General features: G+C 33.4%; 1 protein-coding gene across 8 annotated transcripts in view; it reads right to left on the minus strand.

The window, feature by feature from the left end:
- The window catches only part of DNAJB14 (DnaJ heat shock protein family (Hsp40) member B14), a 48,396-nt gene that overhangs the window by 5,922 nt on the left and 18,641 nt on the right, over nucleotides 1–23,833 (minus strand). For 5 of the 8 annotated variants that reach the window (XM_032332988.1, XM_032332986.1, XM_032332989.1 and 2 more), the window contains 5 exons: nucleotides 18,474–18,619; nucleotides 7,041–7,226; nucleotides 4,497–4,591; nucleotides 3,619–3,728; nucleotides 2,593–2,765 (listed from right to left, as the gene is read on the minus strand). In XM_032332988.1, the coding sequence (XP_032188879.1) occupies nucleotides 2,593–2,765; nucleotides 3,619–3,728; nucleotides 4,497–4,591; nucleotides 7,041–7,226; nucleotides 18,474–18,619 (710 nt within the window). Of the gene's footprint in view, nucleotides 1–2,588; nucleotides 2,766–3,618; nucleotides 3,729–4,496; nucleotides 4,592–7,040; nucleotides 7,227–18,473; nucleotides 18,620–20,081; nucleotides 20,138–23,833 lie in introns of those variants that run through there. The other 3 variants (XM_032332993.1, XM_032332987.1, XM_032332994.1) reach the window with 3 other exon arrangements.

Consider the following 23,833-nt stretch of genomic DNA (forward strand, 5'->3'; position numbering starts at 1 on the left):
AGAACAAGGACATTGTCTTACATAACCACAATACAATTTTCAAATTCAGAAATTTAACAATACTATAATTCTATTATCTAATATATAGTTCATATTCATATTTCACCAGTGGCCCCAGTGATGTGCTTTATAGACATTTCCTCCCCTCCCCATCCATGATCCAATGCAGGATCAACTGTTGTACTTAGTTGTCTTTTCTTTTTAGTCTTTAAGAGCTATGTCTTGTTTCACTGACATTGTTGAATATAAGCAAGTTATTTTATAAATAATGACTTAATAAAATCAGATTTAGTTAAAACTTCTGATAGTAACTTTAAAAAACACACATATAATTGTGTACAATATAGCTGTCGATAGCTTGTATAGTAAACAGAACACAGATTGAAAGTCTGTGAAATATTAACACCAGTCTTGCCAAATGATTAAAAGATTAAAGTATACCAGGCAAAAACACTTGGCTTATAGTATGGGTAGAAAAAAAATTTTAATTATAGTAAGTAATAATATTGAACACTTACTGATGCAGGATATTATGCCAAATGGTAACGTGTATTATCTGTTGCAATCCACATTTTAATGATGACATAAGTCAGATATAGTGAGGTTAACTAACTTGTCTTAGGTAACATGTTGGTTGAACCAGGATCTTATGTTGCAAGGCAGCCTCAGAGCCTGCACTTTGGCCATAACATTATACTATCTTCCATAAACATGAATATCTTTTCCCTCTTTCCTATTTATATAGTCAATGTCCCAATTATTTAAGGTAATAGGATTTAAGTATGCATAATCCAAAAATTGCCGCTATTTGGCTGAAGATTAAAATTTGTATTCAAAAGGTATTATTTTTAATGTGTTAGTCATTCTTTTGACACAAAATAAGCAAGTCTTTCATGTATTCGTTCTTATGAATGAATTAATCCTTCACCTAATTATTCATATATCCATCGAAAGTTTACCACCTGCCTATGATGTGCCAAGGATTGTGTAAGGCACTAGACACCAAAAAGTAAAATGAAACGAAATGAAATGAAGTAAGAAAGATTTGGCATTCACTGCCTTTAAGACCTTCTGCTAACGCAGTTCCTCAGCCTCAGCTGTGGGCCAGACATATCTTTGTTGTGGGGGCTATCCTGTGGATTGTGGGATGTTTAGGATGTTTAGCAGCACCCTGGCCTCTAGCCTTTAGGTGCCAGCAATAATCTCTTCCACCCCCATCCTGTGCTGACACACAAAAAGTTTCCAGATATTATCAGATGTAATGTGAAACAGAGGCAAACCACTCCCCTTTGAAAGCCACTAGTCTAATGTAACATTCTCCACACTGAGAACACCCTGACTTAACAGGCGCAGAGCCTGAGACACCAAGGAAGTTGTATCTCTTCTAACTGCCACTATATAGAACATAGATGAAGAAACCAAGGCCAGCGATAAGAACTTTCTTGGAAGTATACAAAGACTATGTTTTATCGAATTTTTGCTAGTGGATGAGAGAAGATAACCATTACCATTTTTGGGCATTTTACTACATGTGGAACACTTTATTGTCTGATTTAATTTTCACAACAAACCATAAAGTTTGGTATTACTGAGAAAACTGTGGGGCATAGTGCCTGGATTCTGGAGACTAATGGACTGTTTGAATCATGGACTACCTCTATGGCCCTGGGCAAGTTACTAAATTCTCTTTGCCTCAGTTTCCTTGCATCTAAAATGGGTATAACTTTACTGTGTTATTGTGGAGATTAAATGAGTTAATATATATAAAGTGCTTAGGACAGTCACTGAAACAATGGGTATTATATAAATGACAGTTATTTCCTCCCCCCACTCATCATCATCATCCATTTTACACCTGAGGGAATAAAGAAACAAGTTAGAATATTTGGCCCTAATCACTCAGCTAAAAATTTCAGAGCTAGGATTCAACTTCAGTTTGTTTAATTCTGAAGTTTACAGTATACTGTCTACATTATTATTTATAAGTCAGAAAAATAATAACCATAACAATACTAGCTTCATATGCAGCATCTCTGTAGATTCTAATGGTCAAGCTTTTATAGGTGGAACTGCTTCTTAAGTTATGGAAGTTGAGGCTAGAAAAGGCTAAACAAATTCACCACGTGTTCGCAGTCATGTACAGAATAAATAAAAGAAAATGGAATGTCAACAGAACTCATTATATATTAAGTGTTAAATGTTTAAGTTAAATTAGTGAAGAGTTTCAAACTTTACTCTGAAACAGGATTCATATTAAAACTGATGACATAGCTAATGTGCCAGAGTTTTTTTTCTTAGTGGTACATAAAATAATGATGCATGTTACAACTGACAACACCTTAAATACAATATGGTATTATTCATTTACTCAACCAAATATTTATTGATAACAACACCACAAATACCATTGACTAAGAGCTTGCTATGTGCCAAATACTGTTACAAGGCCATACAAAACATGCTGTCTGATGTACTGAGCTCCAATTATGATGCCAGGCAATTCTAGAACATTTTCTGAGTAGGGAAATCTACAATAATCAATTCCAAAGACTCTGATCGAGTTTCTAAATGTTAAAGATCTCATAAACTTACTTTGTTGTCTTTCTTTCCAGCAATTATTTCGAATATTAGTCACATAATCTTCTTCTACACTCTTTTCCACTTTTTGTAATAATATTCCTTTATATTCATTTTTAAAGTCCTTGTTGACATAATAAACGACACCCAAGTTTTCTGTTTGCATTTTAATAGTTTGTCCTGATCCACTGTAAAAGAAATGCTTGATCATTATTTTTTAATTAAAATTGCATATTCTGATCCTACTACTACAAACCAAGCTAACAAAAACAATTAAAAATAATTAAAAAGTTAATATTGGTAGTCATTTATTTACATTATTTTGAATTGCCTAAAACCACCATCAATGTCATAAAAAGTAATCATATTTTAAAATAGTATGGTCCTTTTAAGTTCTTTCAATTTTTATTTAATAAAAATCTTACTTAGAAATAAAAAGTTACTTCTCATTTTTAGGCCATTCTGTAAAATCACTGTAAAATCTGTAAAATCACTGACAGTATGATTTTATCAAGTTTCCTTTATGTTCACCGTATTACACTGAAGTTTTCTAGAATGCATATTGTGTTAAATTTCCTTTTTGTCCTGATCTCTTATATATAAGTATATTGTAGAAAAATACTTCATATAACAAAAAGTAATATTTGCCTGTCTTTAACCAATATTTTATAAAGAAAAGAATGAAGTAATTTACTCCTCAATGATATATATCTATATAACATCAATTACAATCCTACTTTTGTCTTTGAAGTATTTTTGTCCTTTAAACTATTTTTTGCCTTTGATTTCAACATATTACCTATCACATTAAATTGCTATCAGGTTCAAAAATAGTACTTCTGTCTTTATCCACATGGAACAGAAATGTAACTAACATCATAATACAAACTTATCACTTGAGTAACTATTTTTCAAATTAGAAATTTTAAAATCTGGTATACTTGTAGTAATAGAAGATTACTTAGAAGTTGAAGGAACACAAGGCCCTTTAAAGGAAGCTAGATAAAAAACAATTTTAAAAAAATTCACTTAGCTACTTACGATCTGGGATATAAGGAATAAGGAGGATTAGAGACCATCAGTTGGCTTAATAATGACACGAGGATCAATACAATAATGGGCATCAGTTGGATAAACACAGAAAAACCGCCCTACAAAAAAATCATAAAAAAATAATAAATTGTAATATAGTTGTAGTTGTTAATAATCTAACAGCTGTCATATATTTTTAGAGACAGAAAGGACATTTGAGATCATCTGGTTCAGTGCTTTCAAATCTGCCTGATCACACCAGCTTCCTGGAGTGATTCTTAAAAATACCACTTTCCATGTGCTTTATGTAGAGACCCCAATTTGGAAAACACTGACATAAACTGATCTCATGTTACAGATGAGGAAGTTCTCTGTCTTTCTTGCAAAACTATTCTTCCCTTGACTTTGAGGGTGATATGCGGAAGCAGATGAGTGGCAGAGCTAGGGCCAGGCCTTTCAATTTCCGGTCCAGTGTTCTTTCCATTTAGCTTCTTTCTACTCCATGTAATTTAAGAGCTATATGCAGCTGGGTATAACCACATTAGAACAAGGAAAGTAACTTCCAACTGAAGTTCTTCAGTATTAGTTCTAAATGTTTTAGGACCAACAATGAGACCTTCAAAGCATGCATACTGCAGGAGTATTTTCATCAGAATCATAGAACAACAAACTCAGAGGTATCATTTTGCCCACCACCCCGTACCTAGACTTCTACCCCTGCTCCCTCAATATCCCTAAAAACTGTCTAGTCTCTACTGAATACATCTGGCATGAGAACACTCATTATTTTCTTTTAAAACAACTTGTCCTATTTTCAGACAGCTCTAATTGCTTTTGCTGAGCAGAAATCTGCCATTTTGAGATTTCTTATCATATCATAAACATACATCTCCTCTTTCTTCTTCTCTTTCATGTCCACTATGTCGATGCTGATGTTGATGGCTATAACCAGCTCGTCCATTTGAAAATGAATGTACACTACCTAAAAAATTAAAAGGTTAAATTAAGGAGAGCAACTGTGATCAGAAAAATCATATTTTCTTCTACATTTTTACATTTTTTAAAGATTTTATTTATTTGAGAGAGACTGAGCAAGAAAGAGAGCATGAACAGGGGAAGGGGCAGAGGGAGAAGCAAGACTCCCTGCTGAGCAGGGAGCCCAACGCAGCTCAATTTCAGAGCCCTGGGATGGTGACCTGAGTCGAAAGCAGATGCATAACCGACTGACACACCCAGGTGCCCCTTCTTTTACATTTTTATTTAACTTTTTTAAACTACTAAAACAATGCATGTTTGAGTAGTGAATGCTTACTGCCCTTCTCTCGTGTGAGTAAAGGGGGGATGGAAACAAAAATGATTCTTCCCAGACTTTGCTTCCTTTAAAGTAGAAGTTCTCATATGTGGAATTTAAGAAACAAAAGAGAAGAAGATATGGGAGTGGGGTGGGGGGAGCAGGGAGGAGAGAGGGAAAGAAACCACAAGACATTCTTAATGATAGAGAACAAACTGAGGGTTGATGGAGGGAGGTGGGTGGTTGATGGAAGAAGGTGGGTGGGTGATGGGTATTAAGGAGGGCATTTGTGATGAGCACTGGGTCTTGTATGTAAATGATGAATCACTGACTTCTACTCCTAAAACCAATATTGCACTGTATGTTAATAAACTAGGATTTAAATAAACATTTTTAAAAAGTAGAAGTTCTAGGACACCTTGGCTCAGTTCATTAAATATTCGTTCGCCTCTGGCTCAGGACACGATACCAGGGTCCTGGGATGGAGCCCTGTATGGGGCTCCCTGCTCAGTGGGGAGTCTGCTTCTCCCTCTGCCTGCAGCTCCCCGTTTGTGCCTTCTCTGACAAATAAGTAAATAGTAAATGAAATCTTTAAAAAAATTGAAAAAAATTAAAAAGTAGAAGTTCTTTCTTCATGAAACCATGAATAAGAGTTCCTGCCTAATATTGCACCCATAGAGGACTTCTGTTGTGGTTGGTTGTTTTTACAATTCTTGAGTTATCACTCTGAAAATTTGCTTTTTTCATTTATCAATGAATCACAAAACCTCTAGAAATCAAGACTTTAAAAAAAAATGAGTATAATAGGGGCGCCTGCGTGGCTCAGTGGGTTAAGGCCTCTGCCTCTGGCTCAGGTCGTGATCCCAGGGTCCTGGGTTTAAGCCCCGCATTGGGCTCTATCCTCCAAGGGGAGCCTGCTTCCTCCTCTCTCTCTCTGCCTACTTGTGATCTCTGTCTGTCAAATAGGTAGACAAAATCTTAAAAAAAAAATGAGTATAATATATTCATACAATATACTATGTGGAGATAGACCACGATTTATTCAAACATTCTGCTACTGATAGACTTTCAGGTTGTTTTCAAATAAGGTGAGCAATCAGAAATATTGACACAAAGTAAATTTTAACAAACAAAAGAACTGTAACTCAAAATTAACTACTACCTGAGGATTTCTGATTATTCCTAGCATATTTTCCGTCAAAATTACTACTCTAATTTTTCTGTGAGAATTATATATCCTAATATGTCAAAATATATGCTATATTATATTATTCAGTCATTAATTTGTATTTACACATTCTCTTCCCTTCAAGGATGCTTTACAAAATGCCATATCAATGACCATAATCTTTCTCAATAATATTTAGACAGGGCCATCAGACCAAAGTATATTGCTACATTCTTAAAGATTCTCCGAATTTTAAATCGAGTGTTTAAAACTTAGCATTTAAATAAATGTTGTAAACATGACTGGAGCTATAATTTTAACTATCTTATAGGAGCTATTCTGAAAGAAAATTAATTTTCACAGAACTCATAGTAAATATAAGTAGGGTTCAATACAACTTATGCTGGTAGTATAAAATCAATTCATTTAGTAGTACCTCTATACAGTATTTTACTTTGATAGCCTAGTTCAACTAATTATTTCTCTCTTAATATAATTTTGAAAACCCATGTACTTTATATATAACCCATGAATCGGACTTTTTAATATTTCAATGGGAAGTACCTCCAAATACATCCAAATTAGCAATTTATAATGTTATGAATGAAATATCTATACAGATCTTCAGAGAACCAAAGTCAAATTTTCATCTAGGGTATAGGATACCTCCTGTAATTGTAATAGCATTTAAATAAGACACTGCCAGTGGATTTTCTACTTATACATCCTTTCTTCAGCTTTATATAAAATAGAGAATATTTGTACTCCTTTATTTTTTTCAAAAGATAAAACATTTTCTCAAAAAAAGGTAAACTCACAGTAAAGGTAGTAAGCCTAACACTTTTTTCTACCTTCATGAAAAATCATCAGGGGATCATTAACAGTGTATGAAATGCAGGGGAGAAGGTAAATAATCTAGGTGAGAATCTCTAGTTTCATAAAATATATTATTTACAACTAACATTAAAATACCTGAAGGAAATCCACCACCAAAGAATATATTAAATAAGTCTTCCGGAGTTATATCAGCTTCACAACCTCGATGGAAGTTAAATCTGCCATTGTTTTGGTGATTACATGCTTGTTCTTCATTGCCTGTGAGGTCATACTGCTTTCGTTTTTCTGGATTGCTTAAAACAGCATAAGCATTTCCAATTTCTGAAAAGGTAAAGAGTTATGGTTGGTAAGCAAAGATTTTTTTATCATAAAAAGACTTCCCCATATAAAAGCTACTGTCATATTAATCAAAAAACAAAGTAAAACAAAACAAATCCTATTTCAGTCTAATCAAGAAAATAGTAAAATAGTAACAATTTCTTTTAAAGGTTTATTCATTAATGGTGCCTGGAGGATGCAGTCGGTTAAGCATCAGACTCTTGATTTCCGCTCAGGACATAATCTCACGAGATTAAGATTTGTAGAAGGCTCCATGCTGGGTGTGGAGCCTGTTTAGGATTCTTTCTCTCAGGGTGCCTGGGTGGCTCTGTTGGTTAAGCAACTTCCTTCAGCTCAGGTCATGATCCGGGAGTCCCAGAATTGAGTCCCGCATTGGGCTCCCAGCTCCATGGGGAGTCTGCCTCTCTCTCTGACCTTCTCCCCTCTTATGATCTCTCTTACTGTCTCTCTCTCAAGTAAATAAATAAAATCTTTGAAAAAAAAATTCTCTCTCTTTCCCTCTGCCTCTTCCCCCCTTAAAAAAGGTTTATACATTAGCTTTGTACATTAAATTTATACATTGCTTGTAATTACACATGTTATTACCTCCCAATACAAATTTTTACAGGAAACTGGTAAGTCTCCCTAATATCTTGAACATAAAGGAACATTTATCTTGTTTTCTTACTATTTTGCTACATCCTTTAATACCCTATTTCTTTTGAATATACTAATCTGGTCATTCATTAGTGCTATTCAAACCAATAATAATTACAGTAGCTACCAAGTGCCAGGCTCTGAACCCAATATGTTATTACAGTATTCATTACTGTTCCTAATTTACAAATGAGCGTCCTGAGATTCAAAAAGGTTAGGATACTTGTTCAAGGTCAAAAATTTTTTAGCATAGTAGGTATACTCTATTCAACTGACATTATAAAACTGTTTTTGTACACTCTAGCCCAGAGTGAGCTACTTTTTCTTTTATTCATTAACAATTTACTCCTCTTTAAACTGTAACCTCCATGAGGGTAGGGAGGGTATCTATGTTTTCCCTGCAATATCCCCATGGCCCAGTAAAAAGTATGATTTTGCTTTTGAATGGATCCAGATAGTTTTTAGAATTACTATCTCATTTTGCTAGTTTTGTGATAATTCATTTATAGTAAAGAATTCTATTTCCCATCTTATACTCCCATTTTCAAAAGAGGCAATGGTACACTGATTTTCAAAATGTCTTCTTGAGGCTATTTACAAAAGTTGCAGTGCTTTGATCTAAAAGTAGAAATTACCCTATTCTCATTCTGACACTTCTAATAATCATTTCATAAATATAGCTTACTTCTTAAAGTAGATTGCAAACCTTTTGTAATAAGAGATATTTTAAAAATACTTTTTGGATCCCATGTGGTAGCTGCCATAGGTACTGTACAAGCAAATAGACACTCATTAGGTAGTTGTTTTTGGATGATTATGTAACACAATGAAATTAATTATACCCATATACTCTGGAACTTTTCTTCTGATGGCGATTCTAAAACCTGGCATTCAGAGATAGCTTTTAGGTGGTCTGTGGACCCCAATGTATGAAAAATTAGTTCGATGGTCTATTTATCTGAGATAGTCCAAAGCTTTCTTTAGATTCTCAAACAGATCTAGGATTCAGAAACATAACCATCATTTATAATATTGCTCTAATGGGAAAGCATGATCAGAGATCCAAACAATGTACTTATAAACAACACCAGGGTATTAACAAATACCCAAAAAAGAAGCATATCTGTCAATCTGTTGTAGTGAAGAGTTGTACTTCCAATAATATCAGTTTTAGGATTCACCTTTACATACTAAGTAGAATATTCCAGGTAATTTCACAATGTGTTACTTTTTAAACTACTGATATATTGGTCTTAAGGTTTTAATTTTTCTATTTAAAAAAATAACTTCCAAACATTAAGATATTTTAGAAGATCTATATGAAATATTGTTATAATCCATAATCATATATGCAAGAGAATTTATTTTATCTACAGTGACTAAAGTCATTTTCTATTCATTTACTTTGTGTGACACCTGTAATCAAAAATTTTTTCTGTTCCTTATAACCTAAAAAATTAAATCCAAAATTTAATTTGGCATTCAAAAACCTTTACAAAATACATTTCTACTTCAGTATCACTTACTTTGCCAAAAGTACCTTCTACCATATTCTTTTTTCTTACACTTTCATTTTGAGGTAACTTTAAATTTACATGAAGTTGTAAGAAATAATATAGACATCCCTGTACCTGTTACCTAATTTCTCCAGTGGCAATTTCTTGTAAAATTACTCTCACAAATAGGATATTGACATTAATATAATCAGGATATAGGGCATTTCCATTATCGTCATCTTGTTGCTCTCATATAGCTACACCCACTTTCTCCCTCTTCATCTCCTCTTTAACCCCTGATAACCACTAATCTAATCTCTATTTCTGTATTTTTGGCATTTCAAGAATATTATACAAATAAAATAATATAACATACAATTGGAATGAAACCATTTGGGATTGGGTTTTTTCAATCAGCATAATTCTTTGGTGATCAATCCAAGTTGTTATGTAAGCCAAAATAGTAATCCCCGCCTTCACCCCCAATCCATGGCTTCAGTTACCCTTAATTCACTATAGTCTGGAAGCAGATGATCCGCCTTCTGACCTATCATCCATAGCTCAATAGTAGCTTAATGCTATGTCATAATGCCTGCATCATTCACCTCACTTCATCTTATCATGTAGGCAATTTATCATCTCACATCATCACAAGGGTGAATGAAGTATAAGATATTGTGAGAGAGAGAGAAATTTTACATAACTTTTTGTATGGTATATTGTTCTAATTGTTGTGTTTTATTGTTAGTTATTATTGTTAATATCTCACTGTGCCTAATTTAAAAATTATCCCTGGTAGGTACGTATAAGAAGAAAACACAGTATATACAGGGTTCAGTACTATCTGTGGTTTCAGGAATCCACTGCAGGTTTTGGAACATTTCCTCTGCAAATAAAAGGGGGGTGCCTACTGTAATTGATTCCTTTTTATTGCTGAGTAGTATCCCAAACAATGAATTTACTATTGTTTGTTTCATCATTCACCCAATGAACAACATCTGGCTTGTTTCTAGTTTTTGGTATTATGAATAAAACTGCTATTTACATTCATGTACAGGTTTATGTATAAACATCAACTTTTACCTCTAGGTTAAATGCTCAAGAATGCAATTGCTAAGTTGTATGGTAGCTGACTATTTAGTTTTTTGAGAAACTGCCAAACTGTTTTACAGAGTGACTGTGTCATTTTACAACCCATCAGCAATATATGAGTGGTACTTTTTCTCTACATCCATATCAGCTATTTGGTGGTATTGCTATTTTTTATTTTAGCCATTTTGATAGGTACATAGGGATATCGCTTTGGGTTTTACTTTACATTATCTCTAATGGCTAATGAATGATGTTAAAAATATTTTCATTGTTTATCTTTCATTTGTATGTAATCTTCAGTGGAATGTCTTTCACTCATTTTGTAACTGAATTGTCTGTTTTTTAAATTTCCAGTTTGGGGAGTTCTTTATATATTCTAGATACTAGTCCTTTTCAGATATGTGTTTGGCAAATATTCTCTCCCACTCTGTTACTTGTCTTTTCATCCTCTTCATAAGGTCTCTGCAGAGCAAACTAAAAAAAAAAAATTTAATGAAATCCAACTTACCAACTTTTCCTCTTATGAAATGTGCTTTTGGTGTTAAGTATAAGAAATTATTGTTTAGCTCAAAATCCAAAAGATTTGTTCCCTAAAGATTTGCTCACATGACTTTTGCTAAAAGTTAAAAAGTGTATATTTCATGATTCATTTCAAGTTCATTCTTGGAATAAAAAACATAACATTCAGGTCAAGGTTAATGTTTTTCGCCTATGAATACCTAATTGTTCCAAAACTATTTGTTGAAAATTCTATCTTTCCTCTATTAAATTGCTTTTGCACCTATGTCAAAAATAAGCTGGGTATATTTGTATAGGTCCATATCTGGGTTCCCTATCCTTTCTATTTATCTATTTGTCTATCCCTCTGCCAATACTATACTATTTTGATAACTGTAGCTATAAAGTCAGTCCTGAAATCAGGTAAACTGATGACTCCTACTGCATTATTTTAATAAATTACTTTTATTTATTCAGGTTCTTTATCTTTCCACATGAGTTTTAGAATAAACATGTTTTTATCTACAAAAAGTTTTCCTAGGATTTTGGTAGGAATTGTGTTAAATATGTAGATCAATTTGAGAACACTTGACATCTTTACTATGCTGAGTCTTCCAATCCATGAACATGATATATTGTTCTGTTCATTTAGATCACTGATTTCTTTCACTAATATTCTATAGCATTCAGCACAAAAATCCTGTAAGTTAAATTTACAACTAAGTATTTCTTGTGTATATGTATAAATGGCAATGCATTTTTAGTTTGTATCTATATATTCAGCTAGTATAAAGAAATGTAGTTAATATCTCTAAATATAAAAAGGTAGATGTCTAGATGACTGACTTAGGGCCATTCCTCTTTTCTAGTATATGCATTTAGTGTTAAAGATTTCTTTCAACATTGTTTTTGCTGTTCCCCTCAAATTTTGATATGCTGCATTTTTATTCAGATTAATGTATTATTTTAAACATTTCTTGAGACTTCTTTGACCCATATATTACTTAGAAGTGTGTTGTCCAGTTTCCAAGTGATTAGACATATTCCAATTATCTTTCTGTCATTAATTTTTACCTTGATTTCATTGTGGTCAGAGAACATACTGTATGACTTCAGTCTTAACTTGGTGGAGGTTTATTTTATAACCCAGGATATGCTCTATCTGGAAGTATGTTCTATGAGCACTTGAAAAGAATTTATACTCCTGTTGTTGGATAGAGTGTTCTACAAATGTTGATTAGATCTTGTTGGGAAACAATGTTTAATTCTTCCATATTCTTGTTAATTTTCTGTCAATCTTTTTTTATCAGTTGTTGACAGATAGGTGTTGAAGTTTCCAACTATAATAATGAATTTGTCTATTTCTCCTTCAGTTCTATCAGCTTTTGATTTACATATTTTACATCTGTTTTTTTGATGTGAACACATGTATACTGTTATGACTTCTTGAAGGACTGACCCTTTTATCGTAATATAATTTCTTCTCTGGTAACTTTTTTAGTCTCCTTTATCTAATATTAATATAGCCACCCTTGCTTTCTTTTGATTGACATTTCCATGATACATCTTTTTCCATCTCTTTACCTTCAGCCTATCTATATTGTTATAAATGAAATGAGTTTCTTACAGATAACACATAGTCATGTTGTTGTTTTTTTTAAGTTCACCCTGCCAATCTGTCTTTTAACTGGCATATTTACATCATTTGCAGTTAACGTAGTTGCTGATAAATTAGGGTTTATGTCTGCCATTTTATTTTTTGTTTTCTGTTCCTTTATTCCTGACTTCCTATGAGTTACTTAAACGTTTTTTTTTTTTAAATCCACTTTGATTTATCCAGTATTTCTTGAGTGTATTTGTTTGTATAACTTTTTAATGGTTGTTCTAGGTATTATATTACACATACACAACTTTTCACAGCCTACTGCTGTCATCATTTTACTAGTTCAAGGATACTGTGAAACTCTTACCTTTTTTTTTTACTTTCTTTTATCCCTCCCAATTTATAACATAACTGTCTTATATATTTTCTTGGCATACATTTAGAACCATATCAGACAATGTTAAAATTTTGCTTCAAATGTCAAACAATTGAGAAATTCAAAAGGAGAAGCAAAATACATTACATTTACCCATATTTTTGCTTACCACATTCTTTCTTCCTTTTTTATATTTCAAGATTTCTTCTTTTACTGTTTTATTTTGGTTAGAGAAGTTTTCTTTTAGGGTATGAAATGTCTGGATTGTGTCTTCATTCCTGAAGGATGTCTTTGCTGGGTATACAATTCTGGACAAATGTTCTTTTTTTACAAAAGGCTGAAAACTTGAAAAATGGGCCACTGTCTCCTGGCCTGCAAGGTCTCTAATGTGAAATTCACTGTTCATTTGAACTGTTTTTCCCCCACAGGTAAGGTGTAATTTCTCTTTTGCTTCTTTCAAAATTTTCTTTTTGTTTTTAGTTTTCAGAAGTTTGAATATGATATGTCTTGGTATGGATTTTAGGAGCTTTACCTATTTGGGGTTCATTCAGTTTCTTGAATTATGTAAGCTTGTATCTTTTACCAAGTATAAGAAGTATTCAATCTTTATTTACTTATTTATTTTTGAGTACCTTTTCAGCTATGCTCTCTTCTTCCTCTCCTTTTAAGACCTCAATGATATAACCAGTAAACACTGTCATAGTCCCACCTGTCCCTGGAGCTGTTCAGATTAGATAACGTCTATTTTTCTATTTTCCAGTTCACTGATTCTTTCCTGTCATTTAACTGGTTATTCCACTCACTGCTAGATTTTAATTTTGTTTTGTTTTTTTAGTTTTTGTTCAGTTTTTTTAAGTTGTAAAATTTCCATTTGATTCTTTATACCCTTTGTTTATTTGCACGATCTTCTATTTCTTTGCTGAGAACTCTTATTTTTCAATATTTATTAAAGCATATCTGTAATTGCCCATTGAAGCATTTTTATGATGAATGCTTTAAAATCTTTGTTAGACACTTCTAACTTCTCTGTCATCTCCATGTGGACATCTATGACTTTTTAGATTTAGTTTGAAGTTTTCCTCATTCTTAGTATGACAAATGATTTTCTACTGAAATGTGGTCATTTGAGTATTTTTTTTTTCTGATTTTTTATTAACATATAACGTATTGTTTCAGGGGTACAGTTCTGTGATTCATCAGTTTTACACAATTCACAGCACTCACCATAGCACATACCCTCTTGAGCTGCTCTCTTATGAGACTCTGGACCTACCTAAAACTCCTGTTTTTAACTGTCCTCCCTGACATTACTCTGGTACAGGAAGAAAAAATACCACCTTGGGAATAAAAGTTCAGGTTTCCCCCTTGGCCTCTGATGACATCTGAAAGGAGGAGCTCCTCGTTAGTGCTGAGCAGAGATGAGATTCCTAGCCTTCCACCCAGCCTCCAATGACACCCTGTGGCTGGTAAGAGTAGGTAGGGGTGCCATATTACTGTCCCCCAGGTAGCTTCATTGACACCACAAGGATATGGCTTTGTTTACCTCTAAATGGTGGTGAAAGTCTTAATTCTCCACTAGGCCATTTATGACACTAGCCCAGTGGGGAGGGAAAGGGACACCTTGTTACTACCAAGCAGAATTACCAGCTCCTTACTTGATCATCTCTGTTACCCTACAGTAAAGAGGGTAGGCATGTCAAGGCATCTTATTACAGCCCAGAGAGGGTGACAGGCTAGGTTCTTTGCTGATCTGGGTGTGGGTGGGACCACGTTTTTTTTCTTTGATATTTAGCTCTACTGGACGGTTATTACTTAAAAATTTTCTACCTTACTCAGTTGCCCCCTTCCTGGTTTACCTAGAGAAAGTAGGCTTTTCTTCAGGATTGTTTATCTGTGCTTATTTGTATTTCTAGGTTGTAGTTCTAGGCTTCTCCAGCACCTAGTCTAATATAAAAGGCAAAATGAAAACCCAAGCAACTTACTGCCATGTAGTTCTTTTGGGTCCCAAGGTTCTTAGCTCATTTACCTTCCTCTTTCTACCTTCCAAAGCTTTTTTTTTAAAATGTTCATTTTGTTTTACATATAATATTTAATTATATTTTGTGCAAGGATTAGCGAAAAGCATATCTATTCCATCTTCTTGAAAGTGGAAGTCCTCACTGATTTTTAAATCACTTGCCTCATTCTCATACTCAAATTTCTTTCATTTTCTCTCTTCTCTAATCACACTCATGTTCAAAAAATCTCTTAATTCTCACCTATTATATGAAGGCTTCTCTAATTACTCTGATTATAATCTACTTTATCTTTCTGCTTTTCTTCAAATATCTTTATTCAATGTTTTGGTATTTAATTATATTCAGTCTTCTGGGAGATCCTGGGTAAATCAGTTAATCTCTCTGGTCCTCAATTTTCTTACTGGAGAAAGGCAGATGACACTAGTCCCCTGACTATTTCACAAGATTTTTAATAAGCATTAAATGAAAAAATAGGAATGAAAAACTATAAAATGCTTGTCAAATGTTAGATATTACTATTATTCCAAATATTCTGTGTGATACTTTTCTCTCCTTAATGAATTACAAATTCTTAGAGTAAGACATTATATATCTCTAGAAAAACTAGCCCAGATGTTGAATATTGAACTACCAGACCTAACACAGGTTATAGCAACTGATCCATTATTATTTATCAAGTAAACATGTAAACAGCTAAACCACACCCCTTGTCATTACTCTCATGTGTATAACAGGCACACGTACTATTCAAATGGTCTCTGAAATACTTTGAAGTATTTTTCTTTGAAGATAGAGGAGACAAAGTATATTTTGAAGACATCCATGTCAGACAGAAGGAAAGGGATCCATTTCATTCAAATATTTTTTAAAAGTGTGTTCATATATACTGTGCAAGTCACTCTCTAGATGTGATTTTATTTAAATATTCCCTGCTTTGAGGAACTTGAGTTACAATCTTAACTTTAAAGAACTTTAAAGAACAAACAGCCACGTGAACTCAAGAGTCCATTTAGTCTACCCTCCTTGACAGCAACCTCTTAATTTTTAAAGCTTTACAAAACACACAAATGAAAGGACACCTGGCTGGCTCAGCAATTGTTTTGTTTTGTTTTGTTTTGTTGTTTTTCATGTGACTCTTGATCAGGAGTTCAAGCTCCACTTTGGGCACTGAGCTTACTTAAAAAACAAAACAAAACACACACAAATGAAAATATCTCTTTACCTAATTTAACTCCCTAAACCAATTACCTCTTCTTTCTCTGTTCTTGGAAGAAATAAAAAGCAAGTGGTTTCCATCTTCTGTAAAAAGTGTTTTGGAGTTACAGAGCAATCAATCTATACCGTTTTCATACAAAAGAAAATACTACAGTATGTGCTTAAAATAAACAGCTTGGTATCCAAAAAACAGATGTTGGGATTAATTGGTTAAAAATAAAATAAGATGATTCAGAAGATTAAGACCCTGTGTGCTGAATAAATGAAACCTATTCCTGAATGATGACACTAACTGTAATACTTTCTAATTAACTACCTTTGCTCACCAAGCATCTGTGGATTACAATCTAGCTTTCTATAGAGTTTCCACTCAATGAAAAACGGGCTCATCAACCAACTCTCTATTCTGATCCTCTTTGGGACTAATAAATTAGTATTCTGATTTACAGATAACCTCCTGTGTATTGAATAATGTGAGCCTCTTCTCTAGAGATGAACCACCTCCCAGCATGTTGATAAATATTAAGTTTCTAGTGTGCGAAGTAGGGCATTAGACTCTGAAATGTACCACATCAAAGCGTAATCACCTTTGTAAAAAAAAGCCCCTTCTGAATGTCTAGCTCGCATAACATTTATGCTGCTCACCTCTTCAAAATACATAAGATGTAAAAATATTGGGAGGTCCACTAACTGTTATCCCAAGACTAATAATGCCAAATGATTTAAATACAGGAGTCAGAGAAAGCAGTTTAACATTTTTAACATTAATGGAGAATACTGAAATTACATAGTGGATCACAAATATGCAAAAATTCACTACCTAAATGTTTTCCACTATTTAAAAACACCAACAATTTTAAATTAAATGATTTTAATTCATAATGTGAAAAAAATTTTTTAACTTTTGGGGAAACGTGCTAAAGTTGGTGTTTTTGAGAGAAGAAACATTTTCAGTACTTTCAACATGCCACTCTTAACTTAAGGAAACAAAAGAGAAGGTTCTCACTGTCACAGTGATATTTTACCTCCACCAGCACCAGTTTGGCAATTGCTTTAATTGAAACATATTAATAATTGCCTGAATATATTTTACTTGGCAACTTCCTTCAAAATATAAAACTGTTTTGGTGGAAACAATTTAAACAGTATTTTGTGAAAGACCAATGAAATCATCTATCCTTTAGAAGCATTTCATTTTATTTTTTTCGAGAAAAAGAGTGCATGAGGTGCGGGGAATGACAGAGGGAGAGAGAGAATCTTAAGCAGGTTTCAGGCCCAGCATGGAGCCAGATGCAGAGCTACAACTCAGGACCCTGAGATCATGACCCAAGCTTAAGTCAAAAGTCAAACGCCCAACTGACTGAGCCACGTAGGGGCCTCAGGAGCATTTTAAAAATTAGCATTTCCTTCCTATTATTCCAAGACTCCAGCACTTCACTGAAAACATTGGATGTGGGCTCTATAAGTACCAAATTCAAAAGAAGGTACAATCACAATATAAGCATTTTCCAGTGAATTATAAGCTAACTATTATGAATAAACTGTATGTAATAAAATACAAAATTTTAAAAATAAAATAACATTTATTTACTAAATTGGCAAAAACCCCAAACCAACCCTGAAATAATATTAAGAAAGAAAATGAAGAAAAATGGAATAGGCAAAAGGAGAAAAACTAATTATTATTATTATTTTTTTTTAAGTAAGCTCTATACCCAGTGTGGGGCTTGAGCTCATGACACTGAGATCAAGAGCTGCATGCTCCAACTAGGCCAGCCAGGAGCCCAAAGAAACTAATTCTTAAAAACAAAACAAAACAAAAATCACATTAGTTAAAACCACATATAAGAAAATGCAAAAGTTGGCCAGTTATCAGAAATATAAGAACACAAGGCAGAAAATTCCAAGCGATTTTCCAATTCTAGACAGCCTTTATTACCCTAAAAACTTGCAAATCTGTATTTTTAGTTTCCTTTGGAAACAGATGGTAATATACAAGAAGCTTGTGTATAATCACCACACTATCAGTGTGTGGTAAACCAGAAAGCATGCATGATTATCTAGAAAAGTTACTTAGGACTTTGCCCAAACTGGCATTTTGCTTTTGTCGAGCCACAGTGCATTTATTTGGCTCTTGGCATAACCAATTAATAGCAAAATTTTAAAGGATTTTGAGGACCTTACTTATGCTGGCTTCTAAATGTACCAGTGTAAATGCAGAATTTAATATTTTAAAACACTGTAAAGTGTGTTCTAAAAAGAGCTTAGTAAAATTGCTTTAAAGGTTTACTTTACTTTTAAAAGCATCTGTTGCTCCAGGTGCATGGTTTTTGTCTGGATGAAACTTCAAAGCAAGCTTTCTATAAGCTTTTTTCAAATCTTCATCACCAGCATCTTTGGTAACTCCAAGTACTTCATAGTAATTTTTACATTTGTTTATGCTGTGAACAAAAGAGTGTGTTATAATGTAAATTTCAAGGAAGAACTTCATGTAATATGTCTAATTATTTATTTATTAGAATAGTAGAAAGAACTGTCTGTGGATTATTTTCTCAGTGCCAAATGATAGCTTATCCCATTAAAGGCTATTGCTTCAATCTCTTTTTTTTCACAGACCATTCCTTTAACCTCTTTCCAGTCTAAGGAGAGTTGGCCATGAGAATGTCCTTGGTGCTTTTTATCACAACTACAGAAGTAAAGCAAAGCCCATAACAATCATGGATGAAGGACAGAGCACACACCGAAACTAAAATGAGAGGACAAGAACAATTTTACAGAATTTTTAAGTGCACAAAGAAATTCCATCCAAAACTCTTCACAAGTATGTTATAGCTAAAGATCAACTAATATGAACTGCATTCCAAGATTTTTGCTGTCACAGAACGTAGACCTACCAAATATCAAAGCAATAGTTTAGTGCATGTAAAACAATTACAAATACCTTATGGTTTAAATGTCAAGGCAAGTTAACTCAGCTCTGCTATACTAAAGAGAACTCATCTGTGTCTGTCTAAGAAAAAGAAAATCTCATAATAATATAGATCACAGGACTCAAAAATGGTTGTGAGACCCAATTTTCATTATGATTAGCATACTTCTGAAGGTTACTTACATAGCTAATTAAAGATGTTAATGGTTTAAGCCCAGAGTCTTTAAAGTATATTAAGGAAAAAAATACTCTGAATGGAGCAGAGAATATTAATACTTCTAAATATTAATATTTTTCTAAAACCTAATAATTTTCCTTCCCTAAAATACAGTAATATTTTAAATATTTTCTGTGGAGTACTTTATGACTTTGGATGTGTTCCATGTGTGAGTAGCTTAAAGTAGTAACAGGTGAAAAGATCTAAGGCATAATTGTTCACAGACAGCTAAAGAATTGCAATGACTACAAGTTCACAAAGGAAAGATACAAAACTGATCTTATTTTACTACTGAAACTATAAGCCATGATAGTGCTTGGTACAGGGTAGATTCTCAGTAAGTATTTCTGAAATAAATAAGCCTTAGCTCTCCTTTTACAATGAAAACATTCAACATTTGTCAAATGAACAAAGGTAAAAAGAAAAGACACGTTTAGGATACAGAAATTTTTTTATAGTCACCTATCAACAAAAGTCTTTTATGCAGTTTTTATGGTAGTAATAATTAAAATTATTTTTTTCTACTTTAGATATTTAATAAATACTAACAATCAACTTTATTTCATAAATGTGGTATTTCCTTTATTTAATCAACAATATTTATGGAGCACCAATTATGTCACAGTGCTCTGGGCACTTGAGATATATTAGTGAATAAAACAATGATTCCTGCCTTTGAAGAGACCCATTCTCCCAGATATGTTTAGAAACTATGTGATAGAGAAAAAGGGAAAGGGGACATTTATAGAACACCTACTGTGTGTCAGGCACAGGTCCACAATCACATATCCATGTTCCAATATCCATAAAGCTCTGAAAAATGAAAGTTATTCTATAATTTGACTGCAAAAACCTGACTTGAACTCTTTTAGAGGCAAAATTTGACCTGAAGGGACATGAAGTTCCTATAGAGTTTTCATTTATCCCATTTAAGTGTGAGTATTTCTACATGTTGCTGTAGAAATGTTACTATTAAGTAATGGGCTATTTGCCAGATGTTAAATGTTACTATGTTATGTATAATATACTCTCATTACCATTCTAAAATAGGAACAATTCTGAATTCCAAACTGTATCTGGTCTACAAAGACTTCATACAGAGAGTTGCAGAATCTTATGTTGATTATTTTATACAAACTGTCTCACTTATTCCTCATCAGGTAGATGTTGTTTCTATCTAACCAATCAGAAAATCGAGGCTGAAAATGGTTAAGGAAGTTGCCAAAAGTCCTATAACCAAGTAATAGATGGGAAATGAATTTATTTCTTCAATAAAAATTTACAGATCATCTACTTTCTGCTAGACACTGTTTCAGATGCTAATGGTGAATAAGACAGTAAAAAAAAAATCTCTGCTCACACTAAATTTACAATTGGGAGAGGGATGAGCAATGAGCAAATTATATAAGTAAAATATAAAGTATATCACATGGTGATAAATATTTAGAAAAATCTAACATGACAAAGGAGATGAGAGAATGGATGGGGAGGCCAGCTACTCTAAATAGGATGATTAGGAAAGGACTCGCAAGTAAGAATTCAAACCTCAGTCTGTCTGACTTGAAAATCCTGCTATCTCAGAAATTAAAACAAGGAAAATGAGTCCTTCAGACATCAGAGTAACCCACCTCTTCCTTTCTGTTTGCTTTTCCAATAACTGTTTAAACAGACTACTCTCACAGGTATTTTCAAATGTTGGTTTTGGTGCCTAAAACATGCCTTCTCTGCCTCCCTTCTTATTTAGTTTCTACAATTTCTTCAGACCTCAACTTAGCCTCTCCTTTCCTCAAGAACTCCAATTCCTCAAAACTAGGTTTGGTGTTCCTTTTCTATCCCCCTCAAAAACCTCTGGAGGTGAGCCCTCTCCCAGCAATTACCACAGTGTACTGCAGCTACCTTTTCTGACTAGTCTTCTCTTGTAGACTACAGGTCTCTTGAAAGCAAGGATTATGTTTTGTTCACCATATGTGTTGAATGGATGGATGACCAATGGACAGATGGATGAATAGGTCCAAATATAAGGGCAGAAATGGTTAGGATCTAAAAGCCAAAGGTGGTAAATGCTATAATAAAAATGAAGTTGGCACAAACATCAATTTGGAATAGAGGAGAACATAGGAGAAGAGGAGAATGAATAGAGTAGATTTGTGAATACAACAGATATCTGAAAGCAGAAAACAAAAGGAAGTGATAAACAAAACACTCAACGATTCTAGTCACTATTACTTGGTTTACATGCATAAGATGATTTATTATAACCAGATTAACCCTCCAAAAATTGTTCTGTAGAGACTTCCTAAGCATAAAAGTCTAGGCAATAGAAAAAGGCAGCCCAAGAGAGGACTGCTGGATAGTGTAGGGAAATTAGGTTGGAATTCACAATCCTCTAGAGATGGGTCATAAAGCTAAGAATTGTCACAAAGATGGGAGTCGGCTTCTTCCTCTCCCTCTGTCTACCCCCCATGCTCTCTCAAATAAATAAAATCTTTAAAAAAAGAAAAGAATTGTCACAAAGAGAAAAAAGGTAGGAAGACAATTATTTCACTAATTCATAAGTGTAGCTAGTTTTACCATATCCTCCCTGCACTGTTTTTCATCATATATTAGAAGACAGATTTTTTGAGAGGCTAGCAGAGGTATAAAGTTGAAATCACCAATGCACCAGCTGAAGACCACAATATATTTCAAGTAATGCTCCAGATACATTTACCTAATTTTTCACAACTGAATGAAAAATTACCATTCATATATTTATTTTAATTCATATTTCTATTTATCATTCCTTTACCAATTAACTGCACTTGTCATACTTTCTACAGTTCACTCCTTACTCAAAGAGTCAAATCTTCTTCTCCATCTTCACCAAAGAATTTTTAAAAAAGAGATAAAGAAATGAAAAAGAGGTAACCTATTACCTACTCTGGAAGGAAGTAATGTAAATTCAGGCCAGAAAGACTAATTGCAAGCTCAGAAATGGAGAAGTACATCTAGCTCAGACCCTATGTCTTCTTTTATGTGCACGAATGCATACTGGGTGGGGCAGGAAGGTCGTCCTCTTTCAATTCTTTTTTGCATGTTAGAGCTGATCATTTAAATAGACTCCAAATTTAATTGGTGTTCAGGGAAATACTTATTTATTCCTGAGACAAAGGATTATTTATTTCATAAGTCTAGCAAAATGATTTCTTTTCATTTCAAGAACTACAGCTTAAAGCAAACCCTAATCAAATCCCCACAATTCAAATGACATAATAATTGTACAGAAGTGTTCCTAATTGATAAACAGAATGATGACCCTGTTAATGCTTTTACAATGATCTTATAAGTTTTTAAAACAAAAGACGGGTTTTTTTTCAATGAGAAATTAAAAACTTCAAATTAGATCCAGGATACTGCTCAATAATTTTTCAATACATTTCAACTCAAAAACAGTGTTTAGTTACACAGAACATTATCTTTACAAAGTCATACACTTTTTCTTCAGTCCTACTGTAAACTAGCTCTAACTTATGCAATGGATGCAGTATTATTGCATGACTTCTCCCATTGAGCCAAATTGTCACTGAGCAACTTGTTTGCATAATCCTGCTAACATAAGTTCACATGGCTTTCTTCAGAAAAAAATCCCCTGTGTATAGGTAAAACAAAAAACAAAACCATACAGCATCTAAGTGTTTGCTGGTGATCTGTTACCTCACTTAAGCAACACTTATGAAGGCTTATATAATGAGTAAATGTTACATAACTCAGCTAAGCAACTCATATAAGTTATCAACTGAAGTTACTCTGAATAACTCAGGAATTCTATTAAAGAATGTTCCAATCACATTTAGTCCTCAAAAGAAAAAAAAAACTGCATTTAATAAAAAGGGATAAGAAAATTATTGACCAGAGAAACAATTTCTAATACAGCTGTACTACTAAGCTAATACTTAATACCCAGTAAGAATTCATGGTCTGATATTTGGCTGGTCCTCAGTGCTAACAGGCAATCCTTCCATTCCCTTTGCCTTTCCCCTCTGGAAATTTCCCACACTTTTACACCTCTCTTCCGGCTTCTTTCATCTCTTCTCTCGGATGATAACCTCATCTCTAGTTTCACAAGAATATAGAAGCCAACAGACAGAAACTCCCTCAACTTCTTCTTTCGATCTTTCCAAATCTGGCCATATACAAACTGTATCTGTACCCACCATCATCTTTCACTATTCCATTCTCAAGATATCCTGCCTAAATATTCCAAGAGACAGTAAAATGAAGCACTGTTCTTTCTTCATTATTTCTACCATACGTTGAACTACTCTTCTTTTCATTTCAAGGGGAGAGTAGAGGAAACAAAGAAAAAAGATTTTTAAAAAATAGCACCAAATTTAGGGGATACTATTCTCCAAAATTTCCAACTCTTTTCTTTGGTGATATTTCAAAATATAAAAGTAGTTCTTTGTCTTTTCTTTAATCACAAAATGATTCTAAACAGAAATCACATACAATACAATTAACTTTATCTAG

Source organism: Mustela erminea, chromosome 2 (assembly GCF_009829155.1).
Source record: "Mustela erminea isolate mMusErm1 chromosome 2, mMusErm1.Pri, whole genome shotgun sequence".
In the NCBI taxonomy this organism is placed as follows: Eukaryota; Metazoa; Chordata; class Mammalia; order Carnivora; family Mustelidae; genus Mustela; species Mustela erminea.